Source organism: Trachurus japonicus, chromosome 6, assembly GCF_045865225.1.
Source record: "Trachurus japonicus isolate A0001 chromosome 6, Traja_1.0".
Taxonomy (NCBI): Eukaryota; Metazoa; Chordata; class Actinopteri; order Carangiformes; family Carangidae; genus Trachurus; species Trachurus japonicus.
Genome location: NC_140912.1, coordinates 36,316,322 through 36,331,557, shown reverse-complemented (window position 1 = coordinate 36,331,557; position 15,236 = coordinate 36,316,322). Strand labels below are relative to the sequence as shown.

The window sequence follows — 15,236 nt, the reverse complement described above, 5'->3', positions numbered from 1 at the left end:
AAGTGAAAATGATCTAAAAACAAGTAGATTTTTAGGTGATGAGTCTTATTTTAAGTGGAAAGAGATTAGTTTTGACTAGAAATGAGACATTTTGACAAGAAATGAGACAAAAATTCTTGGAAAAGTTTTGTGTTTTTGCAGTGCGTTCACAGTGATCAGACAAACTAAGTCCCAGAGCGACCGCCGCCGTCGTCACAGTCCTATACACACACACACACAGTGACTTTGGGGCATGGCCTAATGGAGATATGGGCATGGCTTCATGGGGACGTGGGCGGGGCTTCCTCCGGCTCAGTCGTCCGGCTCGGTGACGCACTGCTCCACGATCTCTCTCAGGTTGGGGTTCTCCATGGCGGCGGCCACTCGCTCCTTATCGTTGATCTGTTTGTTGACTGGACACACAAACAAACATGTCGTTAGTTACAGTTACTAGTTACTTCAACCAAAAAGTAACTGAATTACAACTTAATTAAAGATGAGTAGAACAAAACTTTTTCTGCTCGTGAGTCATTGAAAAGTTTGTTAATATCTGGATTGAAACAGACATCTGATTTATGATTTGTGTGTATACTCCATTATATTTGTTGCTCTTTTCCTGCCCCTATTTTATTTTACTTTTTTAATATATGATTATTTTAGTTATTTATTGTAGGCTATTAACCTTGCATAAAATTATTTTTCTGTGTCTATTAATTCATCTTTACTTTTTTAAATTTAATTTACTTTTTTAATTGTTTCATTTATTTATTTTATCTTCAATTGATACAGCTCGTGTAGCTAAAGTTCCTAGAGAGAGGTCTGATTGTTTAGTTGGAAAAACTGATGAATTTCTATAAAAATGCAAAGATCAAAGTTTATTTTTCAATGAACGCTCCCACACGTTCACGTTTCTTTCTTCTTCTATTTAAATCATATAACTACAGTATATTGTGTTCAGAATATGGCTAATGCTGATAGTTTATATAAAGAACTGAACGATCTTTGTGCAGCTGTTTGTTTAAAGGGATAGTTCAACATTTTGTCAAACTGGCCCATCACCATAACCCCTATAGTCATAGCAGTAGGTTCGTTACCTTTAGTTGTCGGTGCAAGCTGTTTTTAGAACGGCGGAGCAGAGCCGTGAGCTGCTCAGAGCTACACTACGGAGGCTCATTATGGGATTTCTTGGTTTCCCTCATCAAACTCATCAAATACACAATCCAACAACTCCACAACGCTCTGGTGGACAAGTTGTGAGCTGCACATTCACCACGCTATGAGATAATAACACAACGTTACCACACAGAGTTGTTTTAGAGGGAAATACAGAGACTGTTGATGAAAAGCTGTCCCTGAAGGCAACGTGCAACAGAGGTTTTGCATGAATTTCCCTCTAAAACAACAACGTTGTGGAGTTGTTGGATTGTGTATTTGATGAGGGAAACCAAGAAATCCCATGAGCCTCCGTAGCGTAGCGCTGAGCAGCTCACGGCTCTGCTCCGCCGTTCTAAAAACACCTTGCACCGACAATTAAAGGTAATGAACCTACTGCTGTGACTATAGGGATTATGGCAATGGGCCAATTTGACTAAATGTTGAACTATCCCTTTAAACGTGGACTCGTCTCATGACTCAAGGTGACGACAGAACGTTTATGACTGAGATGAGCAGATACTCACTGTCCTCCTCTGTGGAGTGGGTTCCTTCTGAAATGTAAATGTCCAGCTGAGGAGAGACAAAATAAGAAAAACCAAAGACGTTAAAAAGCAGAAACGACACGAGAGAAGTAGAAACAGGAGAAAGAGAGAGAGAAGAGTGTAAATGTGTGATCTACAAAGTGCAGTGAACTCACCTTGTGTTTAAATGGCAAACACCTTTGCAGCTTCACCTGTAAGCACAGACCTGCACACACACACACACACACACACACAACATAATGTCGTTAAAGGCGTCAAACTGTTCGTTATTAAACCGTCTGGATCAATGCGTCGTTAAGGGGAGACACTGCAGGTGAATAGGGGAAAAAACATTTATAACAGATATCACCATGAAACTTCCCAAGTTTATCACTCACATTAAGACAAATATTTTTTCTATTACAAGTTTTGTCAAATTTTAGGTTTAAATATGTTAATGAGGCCACATCTAATTCAATATGCGCTAATTTGCATATATTTCCAGAACAGAAATCTGAACAATGGATAAAGCTGCTTTGTTTTATGTTGTTGACATATTAGAGTCTTTAGTTTTTCCAGAGGAGGATTGTGGATATCTCTTTTTATCACTCTGTAAATGAGAAAATACTGTCACCAGCCCTGAAACATCTAATGTCTCCATGTTTTTAGTAATAAAATGTTGTATAAATGAGGCTGTGAATGATATATCAACAATCCCCTCTGTAAAAACCTTCAGAATATAGAAAGGGATCAAAGTGGAAGGTTTGGTGTCTGGAAGTGCTGCTGAAGTGGAGATTTCTAGAGAGGAGTCTGAGTCTGAAAAACTCTTTCTGAGAAAACGGCCTTTAAAGACTGTAGAATTACAGAGATTGTTATTGTAAATCCTACTTTTACGATTGGTTACAGGTACAAAGGCAATAACAATTTTTGTAGCCTACATCATTGTTCATGAGAGAAAGAGCTTTACAACGACACCTGACATGACACGGGTCAGACTAACTTCTGGTGAATTTAGTATAAATCTACTGACGAAAGAGACAAAATTAAGTAAAATAAATAAAAACCTTAAAGTGGATTTTCTACCGTTTCTTTCGAATTTTCTGAAAGAATACATGTTAAGGAAGAAAAATAGCCCAAAATCTCTAAATTGATCAGTGCATGAAAAAACAGTGTTTTCGCCTGTTAGTGTCTCGCCTTAATGTGACGTCAACAGTTAAACCACAGAGGAAAATATCACACACACACACAGGCTTTACTTTTAATTCCTCTACTTTAGTTCATTTTCTTTTCTTTGTGTTTGTTTTGTTTCCCAGAGGAAAAACTGTTCTCCTGCCAAAAGTTTCTGCAGTGTAAACACACACACACACACACACACGGCTGCAGACGACAGATTACACCGCTCCCCAACCACCAACAGCAGCTCTGAGGTCGAAGGTCGAACTTTCAGTTATAGTCTGTGGAGATAATGATCAACTCCGGCTCCTTCTTTTTCTACTTTAATCAGGTCACAGAGTTTGTTGGTGTAAAGAAAAGACTCACTAAACTTTTTAATCTCAGCGTCTCTGAAGCTGTCAAACTTTAAAGAGGAACTCAGCTTAACTAGGCTACATTTTTACCTTAATTAAACCGCTTTGCAGTATTAGTGATGGTTTAATGAATGGAGAATGGAGCGTCTCTTGGCTGAAAACCAACCTCAGAGCCTCCGACCCGGTGTCCCAGCTCTCGTCTCCATGGCGACACCCCCACACAAACATAACGCGCTAACCCCATAACCCGTAATCTCTTGTTGATGACAGATAAGACTACACAGATATACACATGGTAACATGGTAGATGATAAATAACCTTATTACACGGCTCTATTGAATGCTGCCCTCTGATTGGCCCATCGCTGCGTTCTGCGGTCTGTTCAGTAAAGTTAATCTCTTGTTTATGACAGAAAAGACTACACAAAATACACACATCCTAACACGTGTATGGCAGAGCGATAGATATAACAGAGTGGCGACTACCGGGTCATGGTTATGGTTATTTTCTCTCTCAGCAAAACAGCGGATGTGACCAGTCATGCAGATTCGCTCCATGATGCAATTTTAAATCAATGAAAGTCGTATTTTGATCAGCATTATGTTTCAAATTAATTATTTCACTCGTAAACTGTGTAATAAGCGGGATAATGCGGGATACTATTACATCCGTATCTGCCATGAATGAACTAATTTTACTGGGTGATTTTAATAGAAATTGGCTAGATAAGTCATCCGACACAATTAAAAGAAAATTCATTGGCATAAATCTTACCCAGCTAATAAATGAACCAACATGGGTCACCGAAAAAAACAAACTCTCTACTGGACTGGATATTGGTCTCACATCCTGACAGGATTATTAAATCTGGAGTTATGTCGGACTGCTTTAGCGATCACTCGATCATTTACTGTATATGGAAAATTAAGCTCCCCAAATCACCACCAAAGCTGATCAAGATCAGGCAACACTGGAAAATGGATCCAGAATTATTGTATTGTCTTGTTTCCTTTCATTGTATTGTGCTGAGTTGTGTTATGTTATGTCTTGATGTTTTTTGTGTAGGACCCCCTCGTAAATGAGTTGTTACAACTCAAGGGGCTTATCCTACTATAAATAAACAACTTCAACAACAATGTATAGTTGGTCGGTTGTTATGGAGAAATAAATGGTTTATTTCTCCATAACAACCTCCTAACTATACATCACCCCTTACTTATCCACCGCTCCATGGATTGATTTCTCACCGGCTTTGTTGGAAACAAATGCACATGGAGAAGAGGAGGGTTAGAGACACAGCGGACAAGCAACCAGATTTGCATAATAATAATAATATTTGCATTTGTCTTTAAATCTATAAAACTTGTGTTTAGTTCAGCAGCAGAGCATCAGTCAGAGCAGGTAAAGGGTTAAATTCACTCTGCTTATCAAGTCGTACTCGAACGTCTCACTGTGACTAAATGAGGTCGGTGGTGGACGACCTCTGAACCCAGATGAACAAACATCTAAACCCTTTTTAATTGGCAAAAAAAACAAAAACAATCAGCTTTAACAATGTTTAAAAATGAGGATTATGGACTTTAAACTGAGCTCAGTGTGTGTGTGTGTGTGTGTGTGTGTGTGTGTGTGTGTATGAGACTGACCGATCAGCGTGGCCAGCGAGCAGTGAGGGACGGTGGGAGAGAACTTGATGATGATGAGGTACTCGTCCTCCCCCAGCTCCTGGACCTCCACACACTTCTCCGTCACCACCTCCAGCTCCTCCAGGGTGTTCGGCTTCTCCGGGTCCCGGATCGACCGGATCACATCTGATGGCGGAGAGGAGAGGAGAGGAGAGGAGAGGTGAGGAGAGGAGAGGAGAGGAGAGGAGAGGAGAGGAGAGGAGAGGAGAGGAGAGGAGAGGAGAGGAGAGGAGGGGAGAGGAGAGGAGAGGAGAGGAGAGAGGAGAGAGAGGGCAGGACGACAAGTTAGACAACACAACACCACTGATGTGTCACATGAGGCGGTCGTCATGATGCCGCTGTCAAACTGTGATCAGTCAGGACTAGGGTTGCAAAATTCTGGGAATTTTCAAAGTTGGAAACTTTCCATGGGAATTAACGGGAATACGTATATGGGAATTAATGGGAATATATGGGAATAAACGGGAATAAATACAAAATTTACAAAATTGAAGGCTGGCCCTTAACAGGGAACCATAGAAAGTTTCCAATTTGGAATATTTCCAAAATTCCCCAGCTTAAAGCAGAAGTAAGTGATCCGGTGGTTTTGGCTAATGCTGCGTTCCAGGCAGGCTTTTGAAATCGTAAATTACAGCTTCAAGTCACAACTTACGACTTTGTAGCGTTCCAGGCAACCCACTCGTGTTTTTCCGACCTGTTTTACCGGTGAAAGTCACTATAACGGCCACTCGTAACTTCCGACCCGTGAACTCGTACCAGATCGAACTGGTATGTTCCTTGAACGCACCATAACAGTCCTCGTCCCTACGTCGCCACATTCACGGCGTCCCTTGGCTGCACACACAGCCCTGCATGCCGTTCTCTCTCCTCATTGGATAAAAACTGTAGGATACGATAAATGTTTTCTCCTCGACTCAGAGCAGAGCAGAGGGACTGACAGACCCGTGTTTCAGACCAAACACTCTATGTAAGTGATTGCTGTCGGAAGATAGAACTATTTAAGACTTATATTAACACAAATATATCACTTACTTCTGCTTTAACTTCCCATGGAAAGTTTCTGGAAAATTACCAGAAATTTTCCGCCCCTTTGCCACCCTAGATATGATACAGTTTGTTTAAATTACCCCCAATTTCCAGTTAATTCCTATAAATTCTCAATAATTCCCATAAATTCCCATAGGAAGTTTCCAATTTGGAATATTTCCAAAATTCCCCAGTTTAACTTCCCATGGAAAGTTTCTGGAAATTTACTGGAATTTTTCCACCCCTTTGCAACCCTAGTCAGGACTAATGCTGCGTTCAAAACAACTTGGAAGTAACCGAGAAGTCGGAACTCCAACTGGGAAATTTCCAACCTTCCAACATCATAGTGTTCAACCTATTAGCTTGGAGGAGAAAAAACATGGATGCCCAAAAGAAGTTCAAAATACTGTGGCTGATTGTTGATGTATAATGAGTGCTTATTTTGGAAGCGGATGAAACTACATGAAAACCATTAACAATGAGTACCGCCATGATTCGTTGCCGTCACCGAATTTCCGACCTGTAATTTCCGACTTTGACGCCGAACTGAACGACCTTTGATTCATTTTTCACAACACAGAACTTGTTATTTTCTGAAGTTGTCGATGTCACTGAAATCAAATCATTTATAATGCTGTGTTTGAAATAAACTTGGAACTCAAGATTTTCCAATCTCCTACCAAGAAAAAGTGCAATGGAACGCCAGAGCTCCCACTCAGTAAAGCCAGAGAAAAAAAATCTACCCTGACTTCTCTGAGAATCGGTTGTCTGGATGTCACGCATCTTGAACTCCACTCATCTCCAAACTCCATCTGTGTTAAATGTATAGTCTGTATGTAAATGTCTGGTCTACTGTTGATGTCTGCTCATGTATGTTAAATGTATAACTGATGTCTGTTGCCACACAGTACTATGTGCTGGCACTATGCTGTGCCGAAAAATCAAGTTTTTCAACTTGGGAAAGTCCGAACTCCGAGTCGTCTTGAACGCAGCATCATGCCACGGGAAGCCAGCCAATCAAATTGCAGCATGTTATCGACGTCACTGAAATCAAACGGTCTGAGCGGGAGATAGATAACAACAACAACAACAACAACAAAAAAGAGATAGATAACATAAACAAAAAGTATGGACGGTAGAGATTTGGAGTTATTAGTAGATGTATTTTACTAAACTCCCGCTACAGCAGCAACTTGGAATTAAACCTGACGGCAGCCGACACCAAAACTACAGCTGAGAAAAAAATAACAAGAAGAGATTCGGACTTTCAACGAGGAGAATTAACGTTATGTCGGAGTGGCTAGCTGCTAGCTGCTAGCTGCTAACTGCTAGCGCTAACCGCCAACGGCTGTTTAACAGACAGGAGACCGACCGTCCTCCTCTTCAAACATGGTGAGTGAGATACACATCTCCTTCTCTCTGTGTTACTTTACTGTTGACTCAACAGCCCAGATAACTAACTATAAGTATATTTTTAATGTGGTTATATTGCTAATGGAGCTCTGCTGCTCTGGATTTAGCCGTTAGTCATAGTGTATTACGTTAACATTCAATCTATTTTACGTTAAACACACACAGAAAGTCAAGCTAAATTAATACAAGACAGTGTACAAAGTTTGTACACTGTCTACATTTGATAAATGTAAGCGACCAATGTGAAACCGTGATGGTGTTTATGAATGAAAGCTTCTTTTATTCATTGTCAAATCACGGTAAATCGGTCGTGCATTTGAGGAGCTGGGCAGCAAACGTTAGTACGGTAAGTTGTTTAGGAGGACCGTGTGTGTATCCGTAAAAAAAAAAAAAAGTTTCACAAACACCTTGATTCAGACGTGGTTTAAATCCCAGTATGATGCGTTCATGTGACTATATGACGAGATGTGACGTTCATGACGACCCCACCAAACTCAATGGAGGAGGTCACGTATGACCTACAGCAATAACTAGCTATAATGTACAACAACAGTTACACCATATTAAAAATAAAAAATAATAATAATAACTGCACGGCCTCTTCAGCCCGTTGAGAACAACATGTATTTAACCTGTGTTCAGTAAGTTTCACTACAGTCAAACCAAACTCCGTTCACTAAATCACATATTTCTGTTTCATTTCACTTGCGCCAACTTGTAGTTTAAACTATATGGACTTGTTAATGTTGTATGACACTATTATTATATGTTTAACACTTCGGCTCTGTATTTATTCACCGACACGGACTTATATTGTTTTATTTGAGGCCGTTTGTGAACAGATATTTAACCGGTCTTCACATAGTTTTAGCTTCACAATAAACACGGAACTTTGCTAACTAAGTGTTTACTGTTATTTGATCCACTATCTCCTATAAACCGGATCGGTGACCCGTTGGTTTGTGTCGGTAATTCTCTCATTAATTAAGTTAACACCGGAGTGGTTCCGTGACTCGGCCGACAGCAGCTCGGCGGCACCGCGGGCCTGTGCTGCGTCCTGCCCGGGACTCACCGTACACTTCCAGCGCTTTCTCCTCCATCTTCCTGCTCCTCAGCTCATTCCTGTTGTTGTTCCCAAGTCCGGACAGCTGTAAGATCTTAGAGATGAGGCTGAACGCTAGCGCCATTTTTGAGAAAACGCCATATTATTATTAGACGGAGCCAACGAGACAAAACGAGTGACTTTGACAGGAAAACAACACGGAACTGTGCGGCTGCCACCGGCGCGGCTTCCGTAGATCTCGATCTGTACGTCAACGACTACCTGACGTCATCACGCAGCCAATCAGCGCCGTCTGGGTTGCTTTTACTTCCTGTTGTAGTTTCAGGGAAAATAAGTCGATGACCTATCTGACACTATATAGTGCAGGGGTGTCAAAGTCATTATAGTTCAGGGGCCGCATTCGGCCTAATTTGATCTCAAGAGGGCCGGAACAGTAAAATGATCGCATTTGCATAACCTGTAAATAACAAGAACTCCACATTTTTCCCTTTGTACTTTGTGCAAAGTAGCCTACATTATTAAGATGTGTACAGTTTATGAGCTATCCTTTTTACAAAAAAATATGAACATTCTGAAATTTAGGGCTGGGCAATATGAACCAAAAGTAATATTGTAATATTTTTTTTAACTGAATGGCAATATAGGATATACATAGGCCTATAGCCTATTTATACTATTTCCATGATGTAATTATGAGTTTCCACCAATTAGCAGCCAGTAGCGGCTTAATATTTTTGTCAGAGGCAAATCCTTAAAAAGGCTGTCAGTTCTAGGTCAAAACCACATGCAAATGACACAGACAATTGTAGGTATTGGGCTGATATTAAATTGTAGCTATAGGAAAAATACATCTCCCTCTCTCTCTCTCGCTCTCTCTCTCTCACACACACACACACACACACGCACGCACACGCACACACACACCTGTAGCTGCGCTGTCCCTCTCTCTCTGTTCCCCTCCTCTGTTGCTTTGAGCTCCCAGCTGTGCGTGGATACGTAACTACAGGTTATATCTGGCTTATCACCGGGCCAGTTCTGCCCCCAGGCCGGTTCTGCCCCACCAACCCGACCGGACACGCCGGTTCGGATCGAGAATTTGCGCTAATGAGTCCGGCCACGTCGCGCCGGGGCTTCATCAGCAGGTCGGACCGTGTTGGGTTTTAACTTTCAGGCCCAGTGAGAACTCGAGCCGAGCTGGACCAAGAGCAGGACTTTAGCGGTGAATGTCGGTGCTGTCCTTACACTACGCAACGAGCCGCTGTTGTTGTGTTGTAGTAGTCAATACGTGAGAGTCGGCGGCTCTGTGTCTCTGTTGTCCGCTGCAACTTGAGGGAGGGAGGGAGGGGCGGGGGGGAGAGGAGAAGTGGCGCTCACTCAATCTGTGAGGGAGGGGCGGGGGAGTGAGCTCAGCAGACTGCTGAGAGAGGGCCGAAAGAAACGGAACTCCAACATTTGTCCCGCGGGCCGGATTGGACCGCCTGGCGGGCCGGTCCCGGCCCGCGGGCCTTGACTTTGACACCTATGATATAGTGCGATCAAGCTGATTTTTTAATTAAAATATATTTTATATTTTTTCACGTTTAAAAAAATAAATGTTATTAATTTTACAGACAAAAAAAAGCACCAATAGACATATATGGTAAGTGCTTATAGACTTATAATAGACTTATCTAATTGCTTAACTAATAGACTTATCTGTCCTGTTCCTGTGTAACACGCACAGTACTTTCTATATTTTATTGCTTATAAGGAGACTCTGCCAAGAAATTACAACTCCATCAGCTAAACCATTTAGGAACTCAAGATTTATAAACATAAAATGAAACTCAGTGTGGACATCATCAGTATACTGTGTCACATACAAAATAAAGGAGTTTCAGTTAAGATTGTACATTTAATTTAGCCTGTTAATCAGGCAGTCTCCAAATTTAAAGATATTTAGGTGAACTGTACTTTCTGTGAGCAGGAAGTGTACAATGTTTGTCACCCTTTTTATGAATTTTGTTATGTTAACTTGTTCTGTGTAGAAGTTGGACTTTTGTTTAAAACTTTAACTGGTATAAAGCTTAAACTTAGAAAAAGAAGACAATTCTCCTTTATGATGAGAAAAGGCTGAAGGGCAAGGACATTTTTTTGTTCAATCTTTTAATTTTGTACGGGAAATACCACATTCACAAATGTAAAATGGTCCGCAAAAAGACCAAGGATTCAGGAATTTAAAATAGAAATCTGCCAACACTACATGGTATGAAAGACAGAAAAGCTTAAATACATTAGACATTTAATAATCACTAAAAACCTCTGTATGATTATTTGAAAACATAACCCCCTATTTTCAATTCAATTGTGAGATCAGCGTGGTTCATCTCAGCCAATCAGCGTCAGAGTTGGAAGTTCCAGCTATCACGTGATCGTGATAACACATCCCCCTTGAAGTCACAGGACAATTAAGATGGTGAGTGTTAAACTTTATTCCCATATTAAATTTAAAGGCTCATTTACATCCCATACAATTTCTGTTGCATTATATTGTTGTTTTTATATTACTTTAGTGGGTTTAGGTGGTAACATTATGTGACATTAGATACTGGTAATTAAAGTTAACTAACTTTAGCAAAGCTGACTCTCTGTAGTAATGGTGATTTATGAGCTAAAGTTGCTGCCGTGATTCCTGTTCATCTCTCATTTACATTTCTCTACAACATCTGTGAGGTTGGTTTGGTGAAGCTTAAAAAATTAGCAATTTTTTCCTAATGCACCACAACCCATGAGGCAGTGGCGCTTTAGCTCAACCCTACTCTCAGACAGCGAGTTTGTCAAATTTATTGAACAAAAAATTAGCTTCTTTTTTGAAACTAACATCACTCCAGAGGTGTCTGCTCTCGTGATCTGGGATACACTTAAGGCTTACTTAAGAGGGGAAATCATAGCATTCACCGCAAATAAGAAAAGACTTTCTCAGAAAGACCAACTAGACTTGATATCCAAAATTAGAGAGATTGATCAACAATATGCGCATACTCAAACCCCCGAACTATACAACAAACGTCTGGAACTAAAAACTAGGTTTGACCTTCTTACCACCTACCAAACACAGAACATTCTGTTAAAAAACAAGAGTAACTACTATGAACACGGCGAGAAATGCGGAAAGCTCTTGGCTAGCCAACTAAAAGGGCAAAGGGCTAAACAACTCATAAAAAATATCAACACTAAAAGTGGAGAGGTCACTGTAGATCACACTAAAATAAATGACACCTTTAAGGATTTCTACTCTGAACTGTACACCTCCCAATGCGATGATGATGCTGCATCAATTAAGGCATTTCTTGACCCACTGTTCATTCCAACAATTTCCCCTGAGGTGGCAGGGGGATTGGAGGCACCTCTTACCCAGACAGAAATAGCCCAAGCAATATCGTCAATGCAATCTGGGAAATCGCCAGGCCCGGACGGCCTTCCGGCCGAATTTTTCAAGAAGTTCTCAACGCTTCTATCTCCATTCTTGACAACGGTCTTAACTGAATCCCTTAAGCAGGGATCACTTCCCCCATCAATGAACGAGGCCCGTATAGTTCTTATAGCAAAGAAAGGAAAAGACCCTGCTCACTGCGCCTCATATAGGCCGATTTCTCTGCTGAACACGGACGCGAAAATCTTCGCTAAGACGTTAGCACATAGACTGGACGATGTGGCCCCTTCAATAATAACACAAGACCAGACGGGTTTTATTAAGAACCGCCACTCATTCTTTAATGTCCGACGTTTATTTAACATTCTGTACCCCACCTCAAACAACACACCCGAGTGTGTTGTATCCTTAGATGCCGAAAAGGCTTTCGATCGGGTGGAGTGGGTGTACCTTTTCAAGGTCTTGGAGAAGTTTGGATTTGGACCATCATTTATAGCTTATATCAAGTTACTTTATACCTCTCCCATTGCAAAAGTTCAAACAAACAGTATAATATCTCAATCTTTCACCCTAAGCCGTGGAACCCGTCAGGGATGCCCACTGAGCCCGATCCTTTTCGACCTAGCAATCGAACCGCTTGCAGTGGCCCTCCGAAATAATTTAAACATCCCGGCATCTTGAGAGCAGACACCGAACATAAAGTCTCGCTATATGCAGACGATCTCTTATTATATTTGTCAGATCCGATTGCATCCCTACCCACAGTGCTCGCCTTGCTCAAACAGTTTGGATCGATATCTGGGTACAAGGTTAACATGCATAAGAGTCAGCTATTTCCAATCAACAATGAGGCACTTGGCCTTGATTATAGCAATATACCATTTCAAATTGAAAGGAAACAATTTACCTATCTGGGAGTAGCAGTCACAAGACAATTCAAAAATCTTCTGAGAGAAAATTTTCTCGCCTTGCTAAATCAGGTAAAGACTTTGCTCACACAGTGGTCCCCCCTCAAGCTATCACTTGCCGGACGAATAAACTCCATAAAAATGAATGTCCTCCCGAAATTCACATATCTATTCCAGTGCATCCCAATATTTATTCCCAATTCATTTTTTCTGTCACTCAATTCAATCATTTCTTCGTATATATGGCAGGGTAAGAGGCCTAGGCTTAACAAAACTTTGCTTCAGAGGCCAAGAAAAGATGGAGGTATGGGGCTCCCTGACTTCCGCCACTACTATTGGGCCGCTAACATTCGCTGCATGGCCTTCTGGACCCACTCTTATCTGCGGTCTAAGGGCCCAGACTGGACCCTTTTGGAGCTCAATTCATGCAAAGATGTCTCTCTCGAGGCACTCTTAGGTTCACCCCTTGATGGCTCCTCCCCAAAACCTCTAGACAATCCTGTGGTGCGTCACACCTTTAAGATATGGGTACAGTTTCGGAAGGTCTTTGGCTTAAAACGCCTTTCCCTCCTGAGCCCAATTGCCTCTAACCACCTCTTCATTCCCTCGTGCTCCGACCCAACTTTTAAGACATGGCACAGGAATGGTATCAAACGTTTTGCAGACCTGTTTGTGGACGGATATTTTGCCTCCTTCAACCAATTGTCTGTGAAACACAACCTACCAAAAACCGACTTTTTTCGATATTTACAGGTTAGACAGTACATTCGTTCTCACCTACCAAGCTTTCCCTCAAAACCAATCTGTGACAAATGCAAAGCCAACGACGGTACCCTCTTCCACATGTATTGGATGTGCCCCAAATTACAGATATTCTGGAGCAATGTTTTTAATACGTTATCTAAAATTTTGGGCAAGAACTTTGCCCCTAGCCCCACTCTAGCTTTATTTGGCATTGCCACTGGTGGCAACCCACAATTGACACTTAGCGAACAACATATGGTCGGTTTTGCCCTGCTTCTGGCCAGGCGCGCAATTCTGCTTAGATGGAGGGATGCTGCCTCGCCCACGCTGAGCCAATGGCTTCAAGACATAATGTCCTGTCTCAAGTTGGAGATGCTGCGCTTCTCTATCGGCGGCTCAGAGAAAAAGTTCTATAAAACATGGGATCCTTTTTTATTATATTTTCATAATACCCAAACAACATGACGGTGCTCAGATTTAGCCCTTGACATAAGCATTTGCAGCCTGACCCCGTGAGGGGGATACACCATAAGCTTTTGAACTGTGCCTTAAAAATGCTCTCAGTACTGTAAAGGGAGGGGGGTTGTTACGTGCAGGATTGTTAATTGTACTTGTTAAACCCTGCACTTATTGTTTGTTGAAATAAGGATCTACTGTCTACTTTGTGATCAACATGAACCAATGTCTGAAAAATCCAAATAAAAATATTTGAAATTAAAAATTAGCAATTTTGGGGAAATGTTGGCACAATGGTTTTCTAAGTACATTGAAATATGTAATAGTCTGTAATTCCTGGTGAATGTCTTTGTGTTGTGTGTGTGTATGTGTACGTGATGTTTTTGTTATATGTTGTAAAATTAAAATGTGAATAATAAAAATAAAAAAAAGAAATTAGCAATTTGCCCAATTGCTAATCACACACGAGCTTCTTACACAATGTATTCTACTTGATAAATATAAATATAACTAATATACCGGTAAGTGCATGGTGGTATGGTTTGAATACGATGGGTAACAAAATAAACATTATTAACATAAAACTATCTAGTCTCCCTTTCCCTCTACCCATTAACCTGTTGCCATTCCGACGGCCCGCCGGCGGGCCGTCGGGGGGGTTTTAATCAGGGAGGTGTCACAGAGGATGTCACCAGTCACTTGAAATAGTCATGCCACATATCGTTGGAAAGCTAAAACTCTTGTGATTAAAGATATGCCGACCATTCCTAAATATAATCATCACAGCAACACTCGAATCAGACTATAAACATGCTAACAAAGTTCGTAAAAAGCCGATATAACTCACGATTTGTGTCAGGGCAGGCTCAGGATCACAGGGTTTCCCCACAAACTTGGTGTCGTTACATTCAGAAAAGTCCAGTAAATCCAATCCAGTAAAGTATTTAGTCCAAAACACACGGTTGTACCGGTAGATAACCTCATCCCGCTGCTGCATCTTATGAAATTACGCATTGTATATCCAGTAAATCCGTTTATTTCTCCTCATAAGTCCGGCGTTTACATGAAAACAATGTTTATTTCACTTTACAAAATGGCGCTGCCCTCTGACCTTTCGATTGACAGCTCACTCGACCAATCACAAGCTCCCTCTCTCCGGCTGCCGCCTGCAATAGCGAATGAGTGGCTGTGTCTCATGAGGAACATCCCCTCCGACAGCGCTGAATGGCTTCAGCCAATAGAAACGGATCCCGATGACAACTGTAGCATTGAATAGCCAATGAAATTACGAAACGAACGATGTGCTGCATTCACGGTCCCTGGGAAAAGGCAGCACCGCCATTTTCATGC

At 41.3% G+C, this 15,236-nt stretch overlaps 1 protein-coding gene across 1 annotated transcript; it reads right to left on the bottom strand.

Annotated features, from left to right (window-relative positions):
• Nucleotides 1–211: 211 nt before the first annotated feature.
• Nucleotides 212–8,591, bottom strand: ciao2a (cytosolic iron-sulfur assembly component 2A). The gene is made up of 5 exons (XM_085780640.1): nt 8,376–8,591; nt 4,826–4,990; nt 1,832–1,881; nt 1,659–1,704; nt 212–392 (listed from the first exon to the last, which is right to left on the bottom strand). Exons 1-5 carry the CDS (start codon nt 8,488–8,490, stop codon nt 292–294), a joined length of 477 nt encoding a protein of 158 aa, XP_085636766.1. The 5' UTR covers nt 8,491–8,591; the 3' UTR covers nt 212–291.
• Between the last annotated feature and the right edge of the window lie 6,645 nt (nt 8,592–15,236).